General features: G+C 43.1%; 1 protein-coding gene across 1 annotated transcript in view; it reads right to left on the reverse strand.

Moving 5' to 3' along the window:
• The window catches only part of LOC109886850 (E3 ubiquitin-protein ligase SMURF1), a 39,902-nt gene that overhangs the window by 4,729 nt on the left and 17,673 nt on the right, over window positions 1-17,500 (reverse strand). Inside the window, 5 exon segments of the mRNA XM_031821544.1 lie at window positions 2,362-2,563; window positions 4,639-4,897; window positions 6,806-6,867; window positions 6,869-6,985; window positions 8,519-8,633. Of these exon segments, the coding sequence (XP_031677404.1) occupies window positions 2,362-2,563; window positions 4,639-4,897; window positions 6,806-6,867; window positions 6,869-6,985; window positions 8,519-8,633 (755 nt within the window).

Consider the following 17,500-nt stretch of genomic DNA (forward strand, 5'->3'; position numbering starts at 1 on the left):
GAACACATTCTAGTTATCACTGTTCTAGAACACCAACATTACTGATGTACAACACATTCTAGTTATCACTGTTCTAGAACACCAGCATCACTGTTCTAGAACACATTCTAGTTATCACTGTTCTAGAACACCAACATTACTGATGTACAACACATTCTAGTTATCACTGTTCTAGAACACCAACATTACTGATGTACAACACATTCTAGTTATCACTGTTCTAGAACACATTCTAGTTATCATTGTTCTAGAATACCAACATTACTGATGTACAACACGTTCTAGTTATCACTGTTCTAGAATACCAACATTACTGATGTACAACACATTCTAGTTATCACTGTTCTAGAACACCAACATCACTGTTCTAGAACACATTCTAGTTATCACTGTTCTAGAACACCAACATTGCTGATGTACAACACATTCTAGTTATCATTGTTCTAGAACACATTCTAGTTATCACTGTTCTAGAACATCAACATTACTCATGTACAACACATTCTAGTTATAATAGTTCTAGAACACATTCTAGTTATCACTGTTCTAGAACACCAACATTACTGATGTACAACACATTCTAGTTATCACTGTTCTAGAACACATTCTAGTTATCACTGTTCTAGAACACCAACATCACTGTTCTAGAACACATTCTAGTTATCACTGTTCTAGAACACCAACATTACTGATGTACAACACATTCTAGTTATCACTGTTCTAGAACACATTCTAGTTATCACTGTTCTAGAATACCAACATTACTGATGTACAACACGTTCTAGTTATCACTGTTCTAGAATACCAACATTACTGATGTACAACACATTCTAGTTATCACTGTTCTAGAACACCAACATCACTGTTCTAGAACACATTCTAGTTATCACTGTTCTAGAACCCCAACATTGCTGATGTACAACACATTCTAGTTATCACTGTTCTAGAACACATTCTAGTTATCACTGTTCTAGAATACCAACATTACTGATGTACAACACGTTCTAGTTATCACTGTTCTAGAACACCAACATCACTGTTCTAGAACACATTCTAGTTATCACTGTTCTAGAACACCAACATTGCTGATGTACAACACATTCTAGTTATCATTGTTCTAGAACACATTCTAGTTATCACTGTTCTAGAACATCAACATTACTCATGTACAACACATTCTAGTTATAATAGTTCTAGAACACATTCTAGTTATCACTGTTCTAGAACACCAACATTACTGATGTACAACACATTCTAGTTATCACTGTTCTAGAACACCAGCATCACTGTTCTAGAACACATTCTAGTTATCACTGTTCTATAACACCAACATTACTGATGTACAACACATTCTAGTTATCACTGTTCTAGAACACCAACATTACTGATGTACAACACATTCTAGTTATCACTGTTCTAGAACACATTCTAGTTATCACTGTTCTAGAACACATTCTAGTTATCACTGTTCTAGAATACCAACATTACTGATGTACAACACGTTCTAGTTATCACTGTTCTAGAATACCAACATTACTGATGTACAACACATTCTAGTTATCACTGTTCTAGAACACCAACATCACTGTTCTAGAACACATTCTAGTTATCACTGTTCTAGAACACCAACATTGCTGATGTACAACACATTCTAGTTATCATTGTTCTAGAACACATTCTAGTTATCACTGTTCTAGAACATCAACATTACTCATGTACAACACATTCTAGTTATAATAGTTCTAGAACACATTCTAGTTATCACTGTTCTAGAACACCAACATTACTGATGTACAACACATTCTAGTTATCACTGTTCTAGAACACATTCTAGTTATCACTGTTCTAGAACACCAACATCACTGTTCTAGAACACATTCTAGTTATCACTGTTCTAGAACACCAACATTACTGATGTACAACACATTCTAGTTATCACTGTTCTAGAACACCAACATTACTGATGTACAACACATTCTAGTTATCACTGTTCTAGAACACATTCTAGTTATCACTGTTCTAGAATACCAACATTACTGATGTACAACACGTTCTAGTTATCACTGTTCTAGAATACCAACATTACTGATGTACAACACATTCTAGTTATCACTGTTCTAGAACACCAACATCACTGTTCTAGAACACATTCTAGTTATCACTGTTCTAGAACACCAACATTGCTGATGTACAACACATTCTAGTTATCACTGTTCTAGAACACATTCTAGTTATCACTGTTCTAGAATACCAACATTACTGATGTACAACACGTTCTAGTTATCACTGTTCTAGAACACCAACATCAACTGTTATAGCTGTTCTTTGTTAATAGTGATGTGGGGTGTGCGTGCGACCCACCCTGTAGTGCCTTGAATCCCTGTAGTGGAACTCTGGTAGAACCGGTAACAAACTGCAGTAGTCGTCCTCTCCTCTCCTCAGTGAAGCTCTCTACAGCCTCCCAGAACCAGCAAACCACATTACTGTCTACAGCACAGTGCTTCAAACGGGTGTTAGACTTCCAATCTGCTAGGTCTATCTTCCCCAGGCCTCCGATTATCAACTAGGGAGAGACAGGGAGACAGGCCTCCGATTATACACTAGAGAGAGACAGGGAGACAGGCCTCCGATTATACACTAGAGAGAGACAGGTCTCCGATTATCAACTAGAGAGAGACAGGGAGACAGGCCTCCGATTATCAACTAGAGAGAGACAGGGAGACAGGCCTCCGATTACACACTAGAGAGAGACAGGGAGACAGGCCTCCGATTACACACTAGAGAGAGACAGGCCTCCGATTATACACTAGAGAGAGACAGGGAGACAGGCCTCCGATTACAACTAGAGAGAGACAGGCCTCCGATTATACACTAGAGAGAGACAGGGAGACAGGCCTCCGATTATCAACTAGGGAGAGACAGGGAGACAGGCCTCCGATTATCAACTAGAGAGAGACAGGGAGACAGGCCTCAGATGATCAACTAGAGAGAGACAGGCCTCCGATTATCAACTAGAGAGAGACAGGGAGACAGGCCTCAGATGATCAACTAGAGAGAGACAGGCCTCCGATTATCAACTAGAGAGAGACAGGGAGAGAGTTAGACAGGCCTCAGATTATCAACTAGAGGGAGAGACAGGGAGACAGGCCTCCAATTATCAACTAGAGGGAGAGACAGGGAGACAGGCATCAGATTATCAACTAGAGAGAGAGAGACAGGGAGAGAGAGTTAGACAGGCCTCAGATTATCGACTAGAGGGAGAGAGGCAGGGAGAGAGAGTTAGACAGGCCTCAGATTATCAACTAGAGGGAGAGAGGCAGGGAGAGAGAGTTAGACAGGCCTCAGATTATCAACTAGAGAGAGAGACAGGTATAACAGCCAGCCAGCCAGAAAGGCAGAAACAGACAGACAGGTATACAGTTGAAGTCGGAAGTTTACATACACTTGGATTCATAAAAACATATTTTTCAACCACTCCACACATTTCTTGTTAACAAAGGTAGACAGCCAGACCGGAATAACAGACAGGTATAACAGACAGCCAGACAGGAATAACAGACAGGTATAACAGACAGCCAGACAGGTATAACAGACAGACAGACAAGTATAACAGACAGGTATAACAGACAGGCAGACAGGTATAACAGACAGGTATAACAGACAGCCAGACAGGTATAACAGACAGACAGACAGGTATAACAGACAGGCAGACAGGTATAACAGACAGGTATAACAGACAGGTACAACAGACAGGCAGACAGGTATAACAGACAGGCAGACAGGTATAACAGACAGGCAGACAGGTATAACAGACAGGCAGACAGGTATAAACAGACAGGCAGACAGGTATAACAGACAGGCAGACAGGTATAACAGACAGGTATAACAGACAGGTATAACAGACAGACAGGTATAACAGACAGACAGGTATAACAGACAGCCAGACAGGAATAACAGACAGCCAGACAGGTATAACAGACAGGTATAACAGACAGACAGGTATAAAGACAGACAGGTATAACAGGCAGACAGGTATAACAGGCAGACAGGTATAACAGACAGACAGGTATAACAGACAGACAGGTATAACAGACAGACAGGTATAACAGACAGACAGGTATAACAGACAGACAGGTACAACAGACAGGTACAACAGACAGGCAGACGGGTATAACAGACAGGTATAACAGACAGACAGGTATAACAGACAGACAGGTATAACAGACAGACAGGTATAACAGACAGACAGGTATAACAGACAGGCACAACAGACAGGTACAACAGACAGGTACAACAGACAGGTATAACAGACAGACAGGTATAACAGACAGACAGGTATAACAGACAGACAGGTATAACAGACAGACAGGTATAACAGACAGACAGGTATAACAGACAGACAGGTATAACAGACAGACAGGTATAACAGACAGACAGGTACAACAGACAGGTATAACAGACAGGTACAACAGACAGACAGGTATAACAGACAGACAGGTATAACAGACAGGTACAACAGACAGACAGGTATAACAGACAGACAGGTATAACAGACAGACAGGTATAACAGACAGACAGGTATAACAGACAGACAGGTACAACAAACAGGTACAACAGACAGGTATAACAGACAGGTACCTCCAGCTCCTTGTGGTCAAATGGTTTGAGGAGGTGTTGAGGAATCAGTTGGCTGAATCCTTTCTGCAGAGCTAAGAACTGAGCCTCGATCCCCCTCATAAACCTCCAGGTGACATAAAGCTTCACGTACTCCTTCTTGTTGTCCTCGGTTACCGGGAGGTTCTGACCGTTGGGTTTCAGCTCATGTTGAAGGAACTTCCCGAAGGCACTGTGTTCCACGCAGAACGTATGATCTAGAACCGACGAGATGTCATTCTCCCTACACACACACACACACACACACACACACACACACACACACACACACACACACAACATTGTAATACCCAGAAACGAAGAGACACTGCTGGCACAAAGCTAGTGTAATTACTAGTGTGTGGTATTCACGGTATCCAGACTCTTGTGTAGTTCAGGATCAGTAAGGCTAGTGTAATTCCTAGTGTGTGGTACTCACAGTATCCAGACGCTTGTATAGTCCAGGATCAGTAAGGCTAGTGTAATTACTAGTGTGTGTGTGTGGTACTCACAGTATCCAGACTCTTGTCTAGTCCAGGGTCAGTAAAGCTAGTGTAATTACTAGTGTGTGGTACTCACGGTATCCAGACCAGACTCTTGTCTAGTCCAGGGTCAGTAAAGCTAGTGTAATTACTAGTGTGTGGTACTCACGGTATCCAGACCAGACTCTTGTGTAGTCCAGGGTCAGTAAAGTTAGAGTAATTACTAGTGTGTGTGTGTGTGTGTGGTACTCACAGTATCCAGACGCTTGTATAGTCCAGGGTCAGTAAAGCTAGTGTAATTACTAGTGTGTGGTACTCACGGTATCCAGACCAGACTCTTGTCTAGTCCAGGGTCAGTAAAGCTAGTGTAATTACTAGTGTGTGGTACTCACAGTATCCAGACCAGACTCTTGTGTAGTCCAGGGTCAGTAAAGTTAGAGTAATTACTAGTGTGTGTGTGTGTGGTACTCACAGTATCCAGACGCTTGTATAGTCCAGGGTCAGTAAAGCTAGTGTAATTACTAGTGTGTGGTACTCACGGTATCCAGACCAGACTCTTGTCTAGTCCAGGGTCAGTAAAGCTAGTGTAATTACTAGTGTGTGGTACTCACAGTATCCAGACCAGACTCTTGTGTAGTCCAGGGTCAGTAAAGTTAGAGTAATTACTAGTGTGTGTGTGTGTGGTACTCACAGTATCCAGACGCTTGTATAGTCCAGGGTCAGTAAAGCTAGTGTAATTACTAGTGTGTGGTACTCACAGTATCCAGACTCTTGTGAAGTTCAGGATCAGTAAAGCTAGTGTAATTACTAGTGTGTGGTACTCACGGTATCCAGACCAGACTCTTGTCTAGTCCAGGGTCAGTAAAGCTAGTGTAATTACTAGTGTGTGGTACTCACAGTATCCAGACCAGACTCTTGTCTAGTCCAGGGTCAGTAAAGCTAGTGTAATTACTAGTGTGTGGTACTCACAGTATCCAGACCAGACTCTTGTCTAGTCCAGGGTCAGTAAAGCTAGTGTAATTACTAGTGTGTGGTACTCACGGTATCCAGACTCTTGTCTAGTCCAGGGTCAGTAAAGCTAGTGTAATTACTAGTGTGTGGTACTCACAGTATCCAGACCAGACTCTTGTCTAGTCCAGGGTCAGTAAAGCTAGTGTAATTACTAGTGTGTGGTACTCACAGTATCCAGACCAGACTCTTGTGTAGTCCAGGATCAGTAAAGCTAGTGTAATTACTAGTGTGTGGTACTCACGGTATCCAGACGCTTGTCTAGTCCAGGGTCAGTAAAGCTAGTGTAATTACTAGTGTGTGGTACTCACAGTATCCAGACCAGACTCTTGTCTAGTCCAGGATCAGTAAAGCTAGTGTAATTACTAGTGTGTGGTACTCACAGTATCCAGACCAGACTCTTGTGTAGTTCAGGATCAGTAAAGCTAGTGTAATTACTAGTGTGTGGTACTCACAGTATCCAGACCAGACTCTTGTGTAGTTCAGGATCAGTAAAGCTAGTGTAATTACTAGTGTGTGGTACTCACGGTATCCAGACTCTTGTCTAGTCCAGGGTCAGTAAAGCTAGTGTAATTACTAGTGTGTGGTACTCACAGTATCCAGACCAGACTCTTGTGTAGTTCAGGATCAGTAAAGCTAGTGTGTGTGTGTGTGGTACTCACAGTATCCAGACCAGACTCTTGTGTAGTTCAGGATCAGTGGTCTCCAGGTCTTGTAGCATAATAGGTTTTCCCCAGCAGCTGCTTGTAGAAGGGCAGGGTGAAGCCTCCGTTGATATAGTGACTATGGAACACTGCCAGGCCCATCACACGACCCACAAAGTGGAAATACGACAGGTGGTCCTATACACACACCATCATCATCATCAGTACTCACAGGATTGATCTGTAGTGTGTGTGTACTCACAGGGTTGATAGAGTCAGGGTTGATCTGTAGTGTGTGTGTGTATTCACAGGGTTGATCTGTAGTGTGTGTACTCACAGGGCTGATCTGTAGTGTGTACTCACAGGGTTGATCTGTAGTGTGTGTACTCACAGGGTTGATCTGTAGTGTGTGTGTACTCACAGGGTTGATAGAGTCAGGGTTGATCTGTAGTGTGTGTGTGTATTCACAGGGTTGATCTGTAGTGTGTGTACTCACAGGGCTGATCTGTAGTGTGTACTCACAGGGTTGATCTGTAGTGTGTGTGTGTATTCACAGGGTTGATCTGTAGTGTGTGTGTGTATTCACAGGGTTGATCTGTAGTGTGTGTGTGTATTCACAGGGTTGATCTGTAGTGTGTGTACTCACAGGGTTGATCTGTAGTGTGTGTACTCACAGGGTTTATAGAGGAGTTGGGTTGATCTGTAGTGTGTGTACTCACAGGGTTGATCTGTAGTGTGTGTACTCACAGGGTTGATCTGTAGTGTGTGTACTCACAGGGTTGATCTGTAGTGTGTGTGTGTATTCACAGGGTTGATCTGTAGTGTGTGTGTGTATTCACAGGGTTGATCTGTAGTGTGTGTGTGTATTCACAGGGTTGATCTGTAGTGTGTGTACTCACAGGGTTGATCTGTAGTGTGTGTACTCACAGGGTTTATAGAGGAGTCAGGGTTGATCTGTAGTGTGTGTACTCACAGGGTTGATCTGTAGTGTGTGTACTCACAGGGTTGATCTGTAGTGTGTGTACTCACAGGGTTGATCTGTAGTGTGTGTACTCACAGGGTCGATCTGTAATGTGTGTACTCACAGGGTTGATCTGTAATGTGTGTACTCACAGGGTTTATAGAGGAGTCAGGGTTGATCTGTAGTGTGTGTACTCACAGGGTTGATCTGTAGTGTGTGTACTCACAGGGTTGATCTGTAGTGTGTACTCACAGGGTTGATCTGTAATGTGTGTACTCACAGGGTTGATCTGTAGTGTGTGTACTCACAGGGTTTATAGAGGAGTCGGGTTGATCTGTAGTGTGTGTACTCACAGGGTTGATCTGTAGTGTGTGTACTCACAGGGTTGATCTGTAGTGTGTGTACTCACAGGGTCGATCTGTAATGTGTGTACTCACAGGGTTTATAGAGGAGTCAGGGTTGATCTGTAGTGTGTGTACTCACAGGGTTGATCTGTAATGTGTGTACTCACAGGGTTGATCTGTAGTGTGTGTACTCACAGGGTTTATAGAGGAGTCAGGGTTGATCTGTAGTGTGTGTACTCACAGGGTTGATCTGTAGTGTGTGTACTCACAGGGTTGATCTGTAGTGTGTATACTCACAGGGTTTATAGAGGAGTCGGGTTGATCTGTAGTGTGTGTACTCACAGGGTTGATCTGTAGTGTGTGTACTCACAGGGTTGATCTGTAGTGTGTGTACTCACAGGGTTGATCTGTAGTGTGTGTACTCACAGGGTTTATAGAGGAATCAGGGTTGATCTGTAGTGTGTAGATGTTGTCTGTTGAGTACTGGAACAGGCCGTAGTACGGGTTCAACATCTCATGGCACAGCAGGTACAGCCACTCCCTGTATAACCACAATATAATGTTATTACAACATTACCACAGCAGGTACAGCCACTCCCTGTATAACCACAATACAACGTTATTACAACGTTACCACAGCAGGTACAGCCACTCCCTGTATAACCATAATACAACGTTATTACAACGTTACCACAGCAGGTACAGCCACTCCCTGTATAACCACAATACAATGTTACCACAGCAGGTACAGCCACACCCTGTATAACCATAATACAATGTTACCACAGCAGGTACAGCCACTCCCTGCATAACCATAATATAATGTTACCACAGCAGGTACAGCCACTCCCTGTATAACCATAATACAACGTTATTACAACGTTACCACAGCAGGTACAGCCACTCCCTGTATAACCACAATACAATGTTACCACAGCAGGTACAGCCACTCCCTGTATAACCATAATACAATGTTACCACAGCAGGTACAGCCACTCCCTGTATAACCATAATATAATGTTACCACAGCAGGTACAGCCACTCCCTGTATAACCACAATACAATGTTACCACAGCAGGTACAGCCACTCCCTGTATAACCATAATACAATGTTACCACAGCAGGTACAGCCACTCCCTGTATAACCATAATATAATGTTACCACAGCAGGTACAGCCACTCCCTGTATAACCACAATACAATATTACCACAGCAGGTACAGCCACTCCCTGTATAACCATAAAACAATGTTACCACAGCAGGTACAGCCACTCCCTGTATAACCATAATACAACATTATTACAACATTACCACAGCAGGTACAGCCACTCCCTGTATAACCACAATACAATGTTACCACAGCAGGTACAGCCACTCCCTGTATAGCCACAATACAACGTTACCACAGCAGGTACAGCCACTCCCTGTATAACCATAATACAATGTTACCACAGCAGGTACAGCCACTCCCTGTATAACCATAATACAACATTATTACAACGTTACCACAACAGGTACAGCCACTCCCTGTATAACCACAATACAATGTTACCACAGCAGGTACAGCCACTCCCTGTATAACCACAATACAATGTTACCACAGCAGGTACAGCCACTCCCTGTATAACCACAATACAATGTTACCACAGCAGGTACAGCCACTCCCTGTATAACCATAATACAACGTTACCACAGCAGGTACAGCCACTCCCCGTATAACCATAATACAATGTTACCACAGCAGGTACAGCCACTCCCTGTATAACCATAATACAATGTTACCACAGCAGGTACAGCCACTCCCTGTATAACCATAATACAATGTTACCACAGCAGGTACAGCCACTCCCTGTATAACCACAATACAATGTTACCACAGCAGGTACAGCCACTCCCTGTATAACCACAATACAATGTTACCACAGCAGGTACAGCCACTCCCTGTATAACCATAATACAACATTATTACAACGTTACCACAGCAGGTACAGCCACTCCCTGTATAACCACAATACAATGTTACCACAGCAGGTACAGCCACTCCCTGTATAACCATAATATAATGTTACCACAGCAGGTACAGCCACTCCCTGTATAACCACAATACAATATTACCACAGCAGGTACAGCCACTCCCTGTATAACCATAAAACAATGTTACCACAGCAGGTACAGCCACTCCCTGTATAACCATAATACAATGTTACCACAGCAGGTACAGCCACTCCCTGTCTAACCACAATACAACATTATTACAACGTTACCACAGCAGGTACAGCCACTCCCTGTATAACCACAATACAATGTTACCACAGCAGGTACAGCCACTCCCTGTATAACCACAATACAATATTACCACAGCAGGTACAGCCACTCCCTGTATAACCATAAAACAATGTTACCACAGCAGGTACAGCCACTCCCTGTATAACCATAATACAATGTTACCACAGCAGGTACAGCCACTCCCTGTATAACCATAATACAACATTATTACAAGGTTACCACAGCAGGTACAGCCACTCCCTGTATAACCACAATACAATGTTACCACAGCAGGTACAGCCACTCCCTGTATAACCACAATACAACGTTACCACAGCAGGTACAGACACTCCCTGTATAACCATAATACAATGTTACCACAGCAGGTACAGCCACTCCCTGTATAACCATAATACAATGTTACCACAGCAGGTACAGCCACTCCCTGTATAACCATAATACAACATTATTACAACGTTACCACAACAGGTACAGCCACTCCCTGTATAACCACAATACAATGTTACCACAGCAGGTACAGCCACTCCCTGTATAACCATAATACAACGTTATTACAATGTTACCACAGCAGGTACAGCCACTCCCTGTATAACCACAATACAATGTTACCACAGCAGGTACAGCCACTCCCTGTATAACCATAATACAATGTTACCACAGCAGGTACAGCCACTCCCTGTATAACCATAATATAATGTTACCACAGCAGGTACAGCCACTCCCTGTATAACCACAATACAATATTACCACAGCAGGTACAGCCACTCCCTGTATAACCATAAAACAATGTTACCACAGCAGGTACAGCCACTCCCTGTATAACCATAATACAACATTATTACAACATTACCACAGCAGGTACAGCCACTCCCTGTATAACCACAATACAATGTTACCACAGCAGGTACAGCCACTCCCTGTATAGCCACAATACAACGTTACCACAGCAGGTACAGCCACTCCCTGTATAACCATAATACAATGTTACCACAGCAGGTACAGCCACTCCCTGTATAACCATAATACAACATTATTACAACGTTACCACAACAGGTACAGCCACTCCCTGTATAACCACAATACAATGTTACCACAGCAGGTACAGCCACTCCCTGTATAACCACAATACAATGTTACCACAGCAGGTACAGCCACTCCCTGTATAACCACAATACAATGTTACCACAGCAGGTACAGCCACTCCCTGTATAACCATAATACAACGTTACCAAAGCAGGTACAGCCACTCCCCGTATAACCATAATACAATGTTACCACAGCAGGTACAGCCACTCCCTGTATAACCATAATACAATGTTACCACAGCAGGTACAGCCACTCCCTGTATAACCATAATACAATGTTACCACAGCAGGTACAGCCACTCCCTGTATAACCACAATACAATGTTACCACAGCAGGTACAGCCACTCCCTGTATAACCACAATACAATGTTACCACAGCAGGTACAGCCACTCCCTGTATAACCATAATACAACATTATTACAACGTTACCACAGCAGGTACAGCCACTCCCTGTATAACCACAATACAATGTTACCACAGCAGGTACAGCCACTCCCTGTATAACCATAATATAATGTTACCACAGCAGGTACAGCCACTCCCTGTATAACCACAATACAATATTACCACAGCAGGTACAGCCACTCCCTGTATAACCATAAAACAATGTTACCACAGCAGGTACAGCCACTCCCTGTATAACCATAATACAATGTTACCACAGCAGGTACAGCCACTCCCTGTCTAACCACAATACAACATTATTACAACGTTACCACAGCAGGTACAGCCACTCCCTGTATAACCACAATACAATGTTACCACAGCAGGTACAGCCACTCCCTGTATAACCACAATACAATATTACCACAGCAGGTACAGCCACTCCCTGTATAACCATAAAACAATGTTACCACAGCAGGTACAGCCACTCCCTGTATAACCATAATACAATGTTACCACAGCAGGTACAGCCACTCCCTGTATAACCATAATACAACATTATTACAAGGTTACCACAGCAGGTACAGCCACTCCCTGTATAACCACAATACAATGTTACCACAGCAGGTACAGCCACTCCCTGTATAACCACAATACAACGTTACCACAGCAGGTACAGACACTCCCTGTATAACCATAATACAATGTTACCACAGCAGGTACAGCCACTCCCTGTATAACCATAATACAATGTTACCACAGCAGGTACAGCCACTCCCTGTATAACCATAATACAACATTATTACAACGTTACCACAACAGGTACAGCCACTCCCTGTATAACCACAATACAATGTTACCACAGCAGGTACAGCCACTCCCTGTATAACCATAATACAATGTTACCACAGCAGGTACAGCCACTCCCTGTATAACCACAATACAATGTTACCACAGCAGGTACAGCCACTCCCTGTATAACCATAATACAATGTTACCACAGCAGGTACAGCCACTCCCTGTATAACCATAATACAATGTTACCACAGCAGGTACAGCCACTCCCTGTATAACCATAATACAATGTTACCACAGCAGGTACAGCCACTCCCTGTATAACCATAATACAATGTTACCACAGCAGGTACAGCCACTCCCTGTATAACCTTAATACAACATTATTACAATGTTACCACAGCAGGTACAGCCACTCCCTGTATAACCACAATACAATGTTACCACAGCAGGTACAGCCACTCCCTGTATAACCACAATACAATGTTACCACAGCAGGTACAGCCACTCCCTGTATAACCATAATACAACGTTATTACAACGTTACCACAGCAGGTACAGCCACTCCCTGTATAACCACAATACAATGTTACCACAGCAGGTACAGCCACTCCCTGTATAACCATAATACAATGTTACCACAGCAGGTACAGCCACTCCCTGTATAACCACAATACAATGTTACCACAGCAGGTACAGCCACCCCCTGTATAACCATAATATAATGTTACCACAGCAGATACAGCCACTCCCTGTATAACCACAATACAATATTACCACAGCAGGTACAGCCACTCCCTGTATAACCATAAAACAATGTTACCACAGCAGGTACAGCCACTCCCTGTATAACCATAATACAATGTTACCACAGCAGGTACAGCCACTCCCTGTATAACCATAATACAACATTATTACAACGTTACCACAGCAGGTACAGCCACTCCCTGTATAACCACAATACAATGTTACCACAGCAGGTACAGCCACTCCCTGTATAACCATAATATAATGTTACCACAGCAGGTACAGCCACTCCCTGTATAACCACAATACAATATTACCACAGCAGGTACAGCCACTCCCTGTATAACCATAAAACAATGTTACCACAGCAGGTACAGCCACTCCCTGTATAACCATAATACAATGTTACCACAGCAGGTACAGCCACTCCCTGTCTAACCACAATACAACATTATTACAACGTTACCACAGCAGGTACAGCCACTCCCTGTATAACCACAATACAATGTTACCACAGCAGGTACAGCCACTCCCTGTATAACCACAATACAATATTACCACAGCAGGTACAGCCACTCCCTGTATAACCATAAAACAATGTTACCACAGCAGGTACAGCCACTCCCTGTATAACCATAATACAATGTTACCACAGCAGGTACAGCCACTCCCTGTATAACCATAATACAACATTATTACAAGGTTACCACAGCAGGTACAGCCACTCCCTGTATAACCACAATACAATGTTACCACAGCAGGTACAGCCACTCCCTGTATAACCACAATACAACGTTACCACAGCAGGTACAGACACTCCCTGTATAACCATAATACAATGTTACCACAGCAGGTACAGCCACTCCCTGTATAACCATAATACAATGTTACCACAGCAGGTACAGCCACTCCCTGTATAACCATAATACAACATTATTACAACGTTACCACAACAGGTACAGCCACTCCCTGTATAACCACAATACAATGTTACCACAGCAGGTACAGCCACTCCCTGTATAACCATAATACAATGTTACCACAGCAGGTACAGCCACTCCCTGTATAACCACAATACAATGTTACCACAGCAGGTACAGCCACTCCCTGTATAACCATAATACAATGTTACCACAGCAGGTACAGCCACTCCCTGTATAACCATAATACAATGTTACCACAGCAGGTACAGCCACTCCCTGTATAACCATAATACAATGTTACCACAGCAGGTACAGCCACTCCCTGTATAACCATAATACAATGTTACCACAGCAGGTACAGCCACTCCCTGTATAACCTTAATACAACATTATTACAATGTTACCACAGCAGGTACAGCCACTCCCTGTATAACCACAATACAATGTTACCACAGCAGGTACAGCCACTCCCTGTATAACCACAATACAATGTTACCACAGCAGGTACAGCCACTCCCTGTATAACCATAATACAACGTTATTACAACGTTACCACAGCAGGTACAGCCACTCCCTGTATAACCACAATACAATGTTACCACAGCAGGTACAGCCACTCCCTGTATAACCATAATACAATGTTACCACAGCAGGTACAGCCACTCCCTGTATAACCACAATACAATGTTACCACAGCAGGTACAGCCACCCCCTGTATAACCATAATATAATGTTACCACAGCAGATACAGCCACTCCCTGTATAACCACAATACAATATTACCACAGCAGGTACAGCCACTCCCTGTATAACCATAAAACAATGTTACCACAGCAGGTACAGCCACTCCCTGTATAACCATAATACAATGTTACCACAGCAGGTACAGCCACTCCCTGTATAACCATAATACAACATTATTACAACGTTACCACAGCAGGTACAGCCACTCCCTGTATAACCACAATACAATGTTACCACAGCAGGTACAGCCACTCCCTGTATAACTACAATACAATGTTACCACAGCAGGTACAGCCACTCCCTGTATAACCATAATACAATGTTACCACAGCAGGTACAGCCACTCCCTGTATAACCATAATACAACATTATTACAACGTTACCACAACAGGTACAGCAACTCCCTGTATAACCACAATACAATGTTACCACAGCAGGTACAGCCACTCCCTGTATAACCACAATACAATGTTACCACAGCAGGTACAGCCACTCCCTGTATAACCACAATACAACGTTACCACAGCAGGTACAGCCACTCCCTGTATAACCATAATACAATGTTACCACAGCAGGTACAGCCACTCCCTGTATAACCATAATACAATGTTACCACAGCAGGTACAGCCACTCCCTGTATAACCATAATACAATGTTACCACAGCAGGTACAGCCACTCCCTGCATAACCATAATACAATGTTACCACAGCAGGTACAGCCACTCCCTGTATAACCTTAATACAACATCATTACAATGTTACCACAGCAGGTACAGCCACTCCCTGTATAACCACAATACAATGTTACCACAGCAGGTACAGCCATTCCCTGTATAACCACAATACAATGTTACCACATCGTTACCACAGCAGGTACAGCCACTCCCTGTATAACCATAATATAATGTTACCACAGCAGGTACAGCCACTCCCTGTATAACCACAATACAATGTTACCACAGCAGGTACAGCCACTCCCTGTATAACCATAATACAATGTTACCACAGCAGGTACAGCCACTCCCTGTATAACCATAATACAATGTTACCACAGCAGGTACAGCCACTCCCTGTATAACCCTAATACAACATTATTACAATGTTACCACAGCAGGTACAGCCACTGCCTGTATAACCTTAATACAACGTTACCACAGCAGGTACAGCCACTCCCTGTATAACCACAATACAATGTTACCACAGCAGGTACAGCCACTCCCTGTATAACCTTAATACAACATTATTACAACGTTACCACAGCAGGTACAGCCACTCCCTGTATAACCATAATACAATGTTATTACAATGTTACCACAGCAGGTACAGCCACTCCCGGTATAACCATAATACAATGTTACCACAGCAGGTACAGCCACTCCCCGTATAACCATAATACAATGTTACCACAGCAGGTACAGCCACTCCCTGTATAACCATAATACAACGTTACCACAGCAGGTACAGCCACTCCCTGTATAACCATAATACAATGTTACCACAGCAGGTACAGCCACTCCCTGTATAACCTTAATACAACATTATTACAATGTTACCACAGCAGGTACAGCCACTCCCTGTATAACCACAATACAATGTTACCACAGCAGGTACAGCCACTCCCTGTATAACCACAATACAATGTTACCACAGCAGGTACAGCCACTCCCTGTATAACCATAATACAACGTTACCACAGCAGGTACAGCCACTCCCTGTATAACCACAATACAATGTTACCACAGCAGGTACAGCCAATCCCTGTATAACCATAATATAATGTTACCACAGCAGGTACAGCCACTCCCTGTATAACCATAATATAATGTTACCACAGCAGGTACAGCCACTCCCTGTATAACCATAATATAATGTTACCACAGCAGGTACAGCCACTCCCTGTATAACCATAATATAATGTTACCACAGCAGGTACAGCCACTCCCTGTATAACCACAATACAATGTTACCACAGCAGGTACAGCCACTCCCTGTATAACCATAATACAATGTTACCACAGCAGGTACAGCCACTCCCGGTATAACCATAATACAATGTTACCACAGCAGGTACAGCCACTCCCTGTATAACCATAATACAATGTTACCACAGCAGGTACAGCCACTCCCTGTATAACCATAATACAATGTTACCACAGCAGGTACAGCCACTCCCTGTATAACCTTAATACAACATTATTACAATGTTACCACAGCAGGTACAGCCACTCCCTGTATAACCACAATACAATGTTACCACAGCAGGTACAGCCACTCCCTGTATAACCACAATACAATGTTACCACAGCAGGTACAGTCACTCCCTGTATAACCTTAATACAACATTATTACAACGTTACCACAGCAGGTACAGCCACTCCCTGTATAACCATAATACAATGTTATTACAATGTTACCACAGCAGGTACAGCCACTCCCGGTATA

The sequence above is a fragment of the Oncorhynchus kisutch genome, unplaced genomic scaffold (genome assembly GCF_002021735.2).
Source record: "Oncorhynchus kisutch isolate 150728-3 unplaced genomic scaffold, Okis_V2 scaffold3991, whole genome shotgun sequence".
NCBI lineage: Eukaryota > Metazoa > Chordata > Actinopteri > Salmoniformes > Salmonidae > Oncorhynchus > Oncorhynchus kisutch.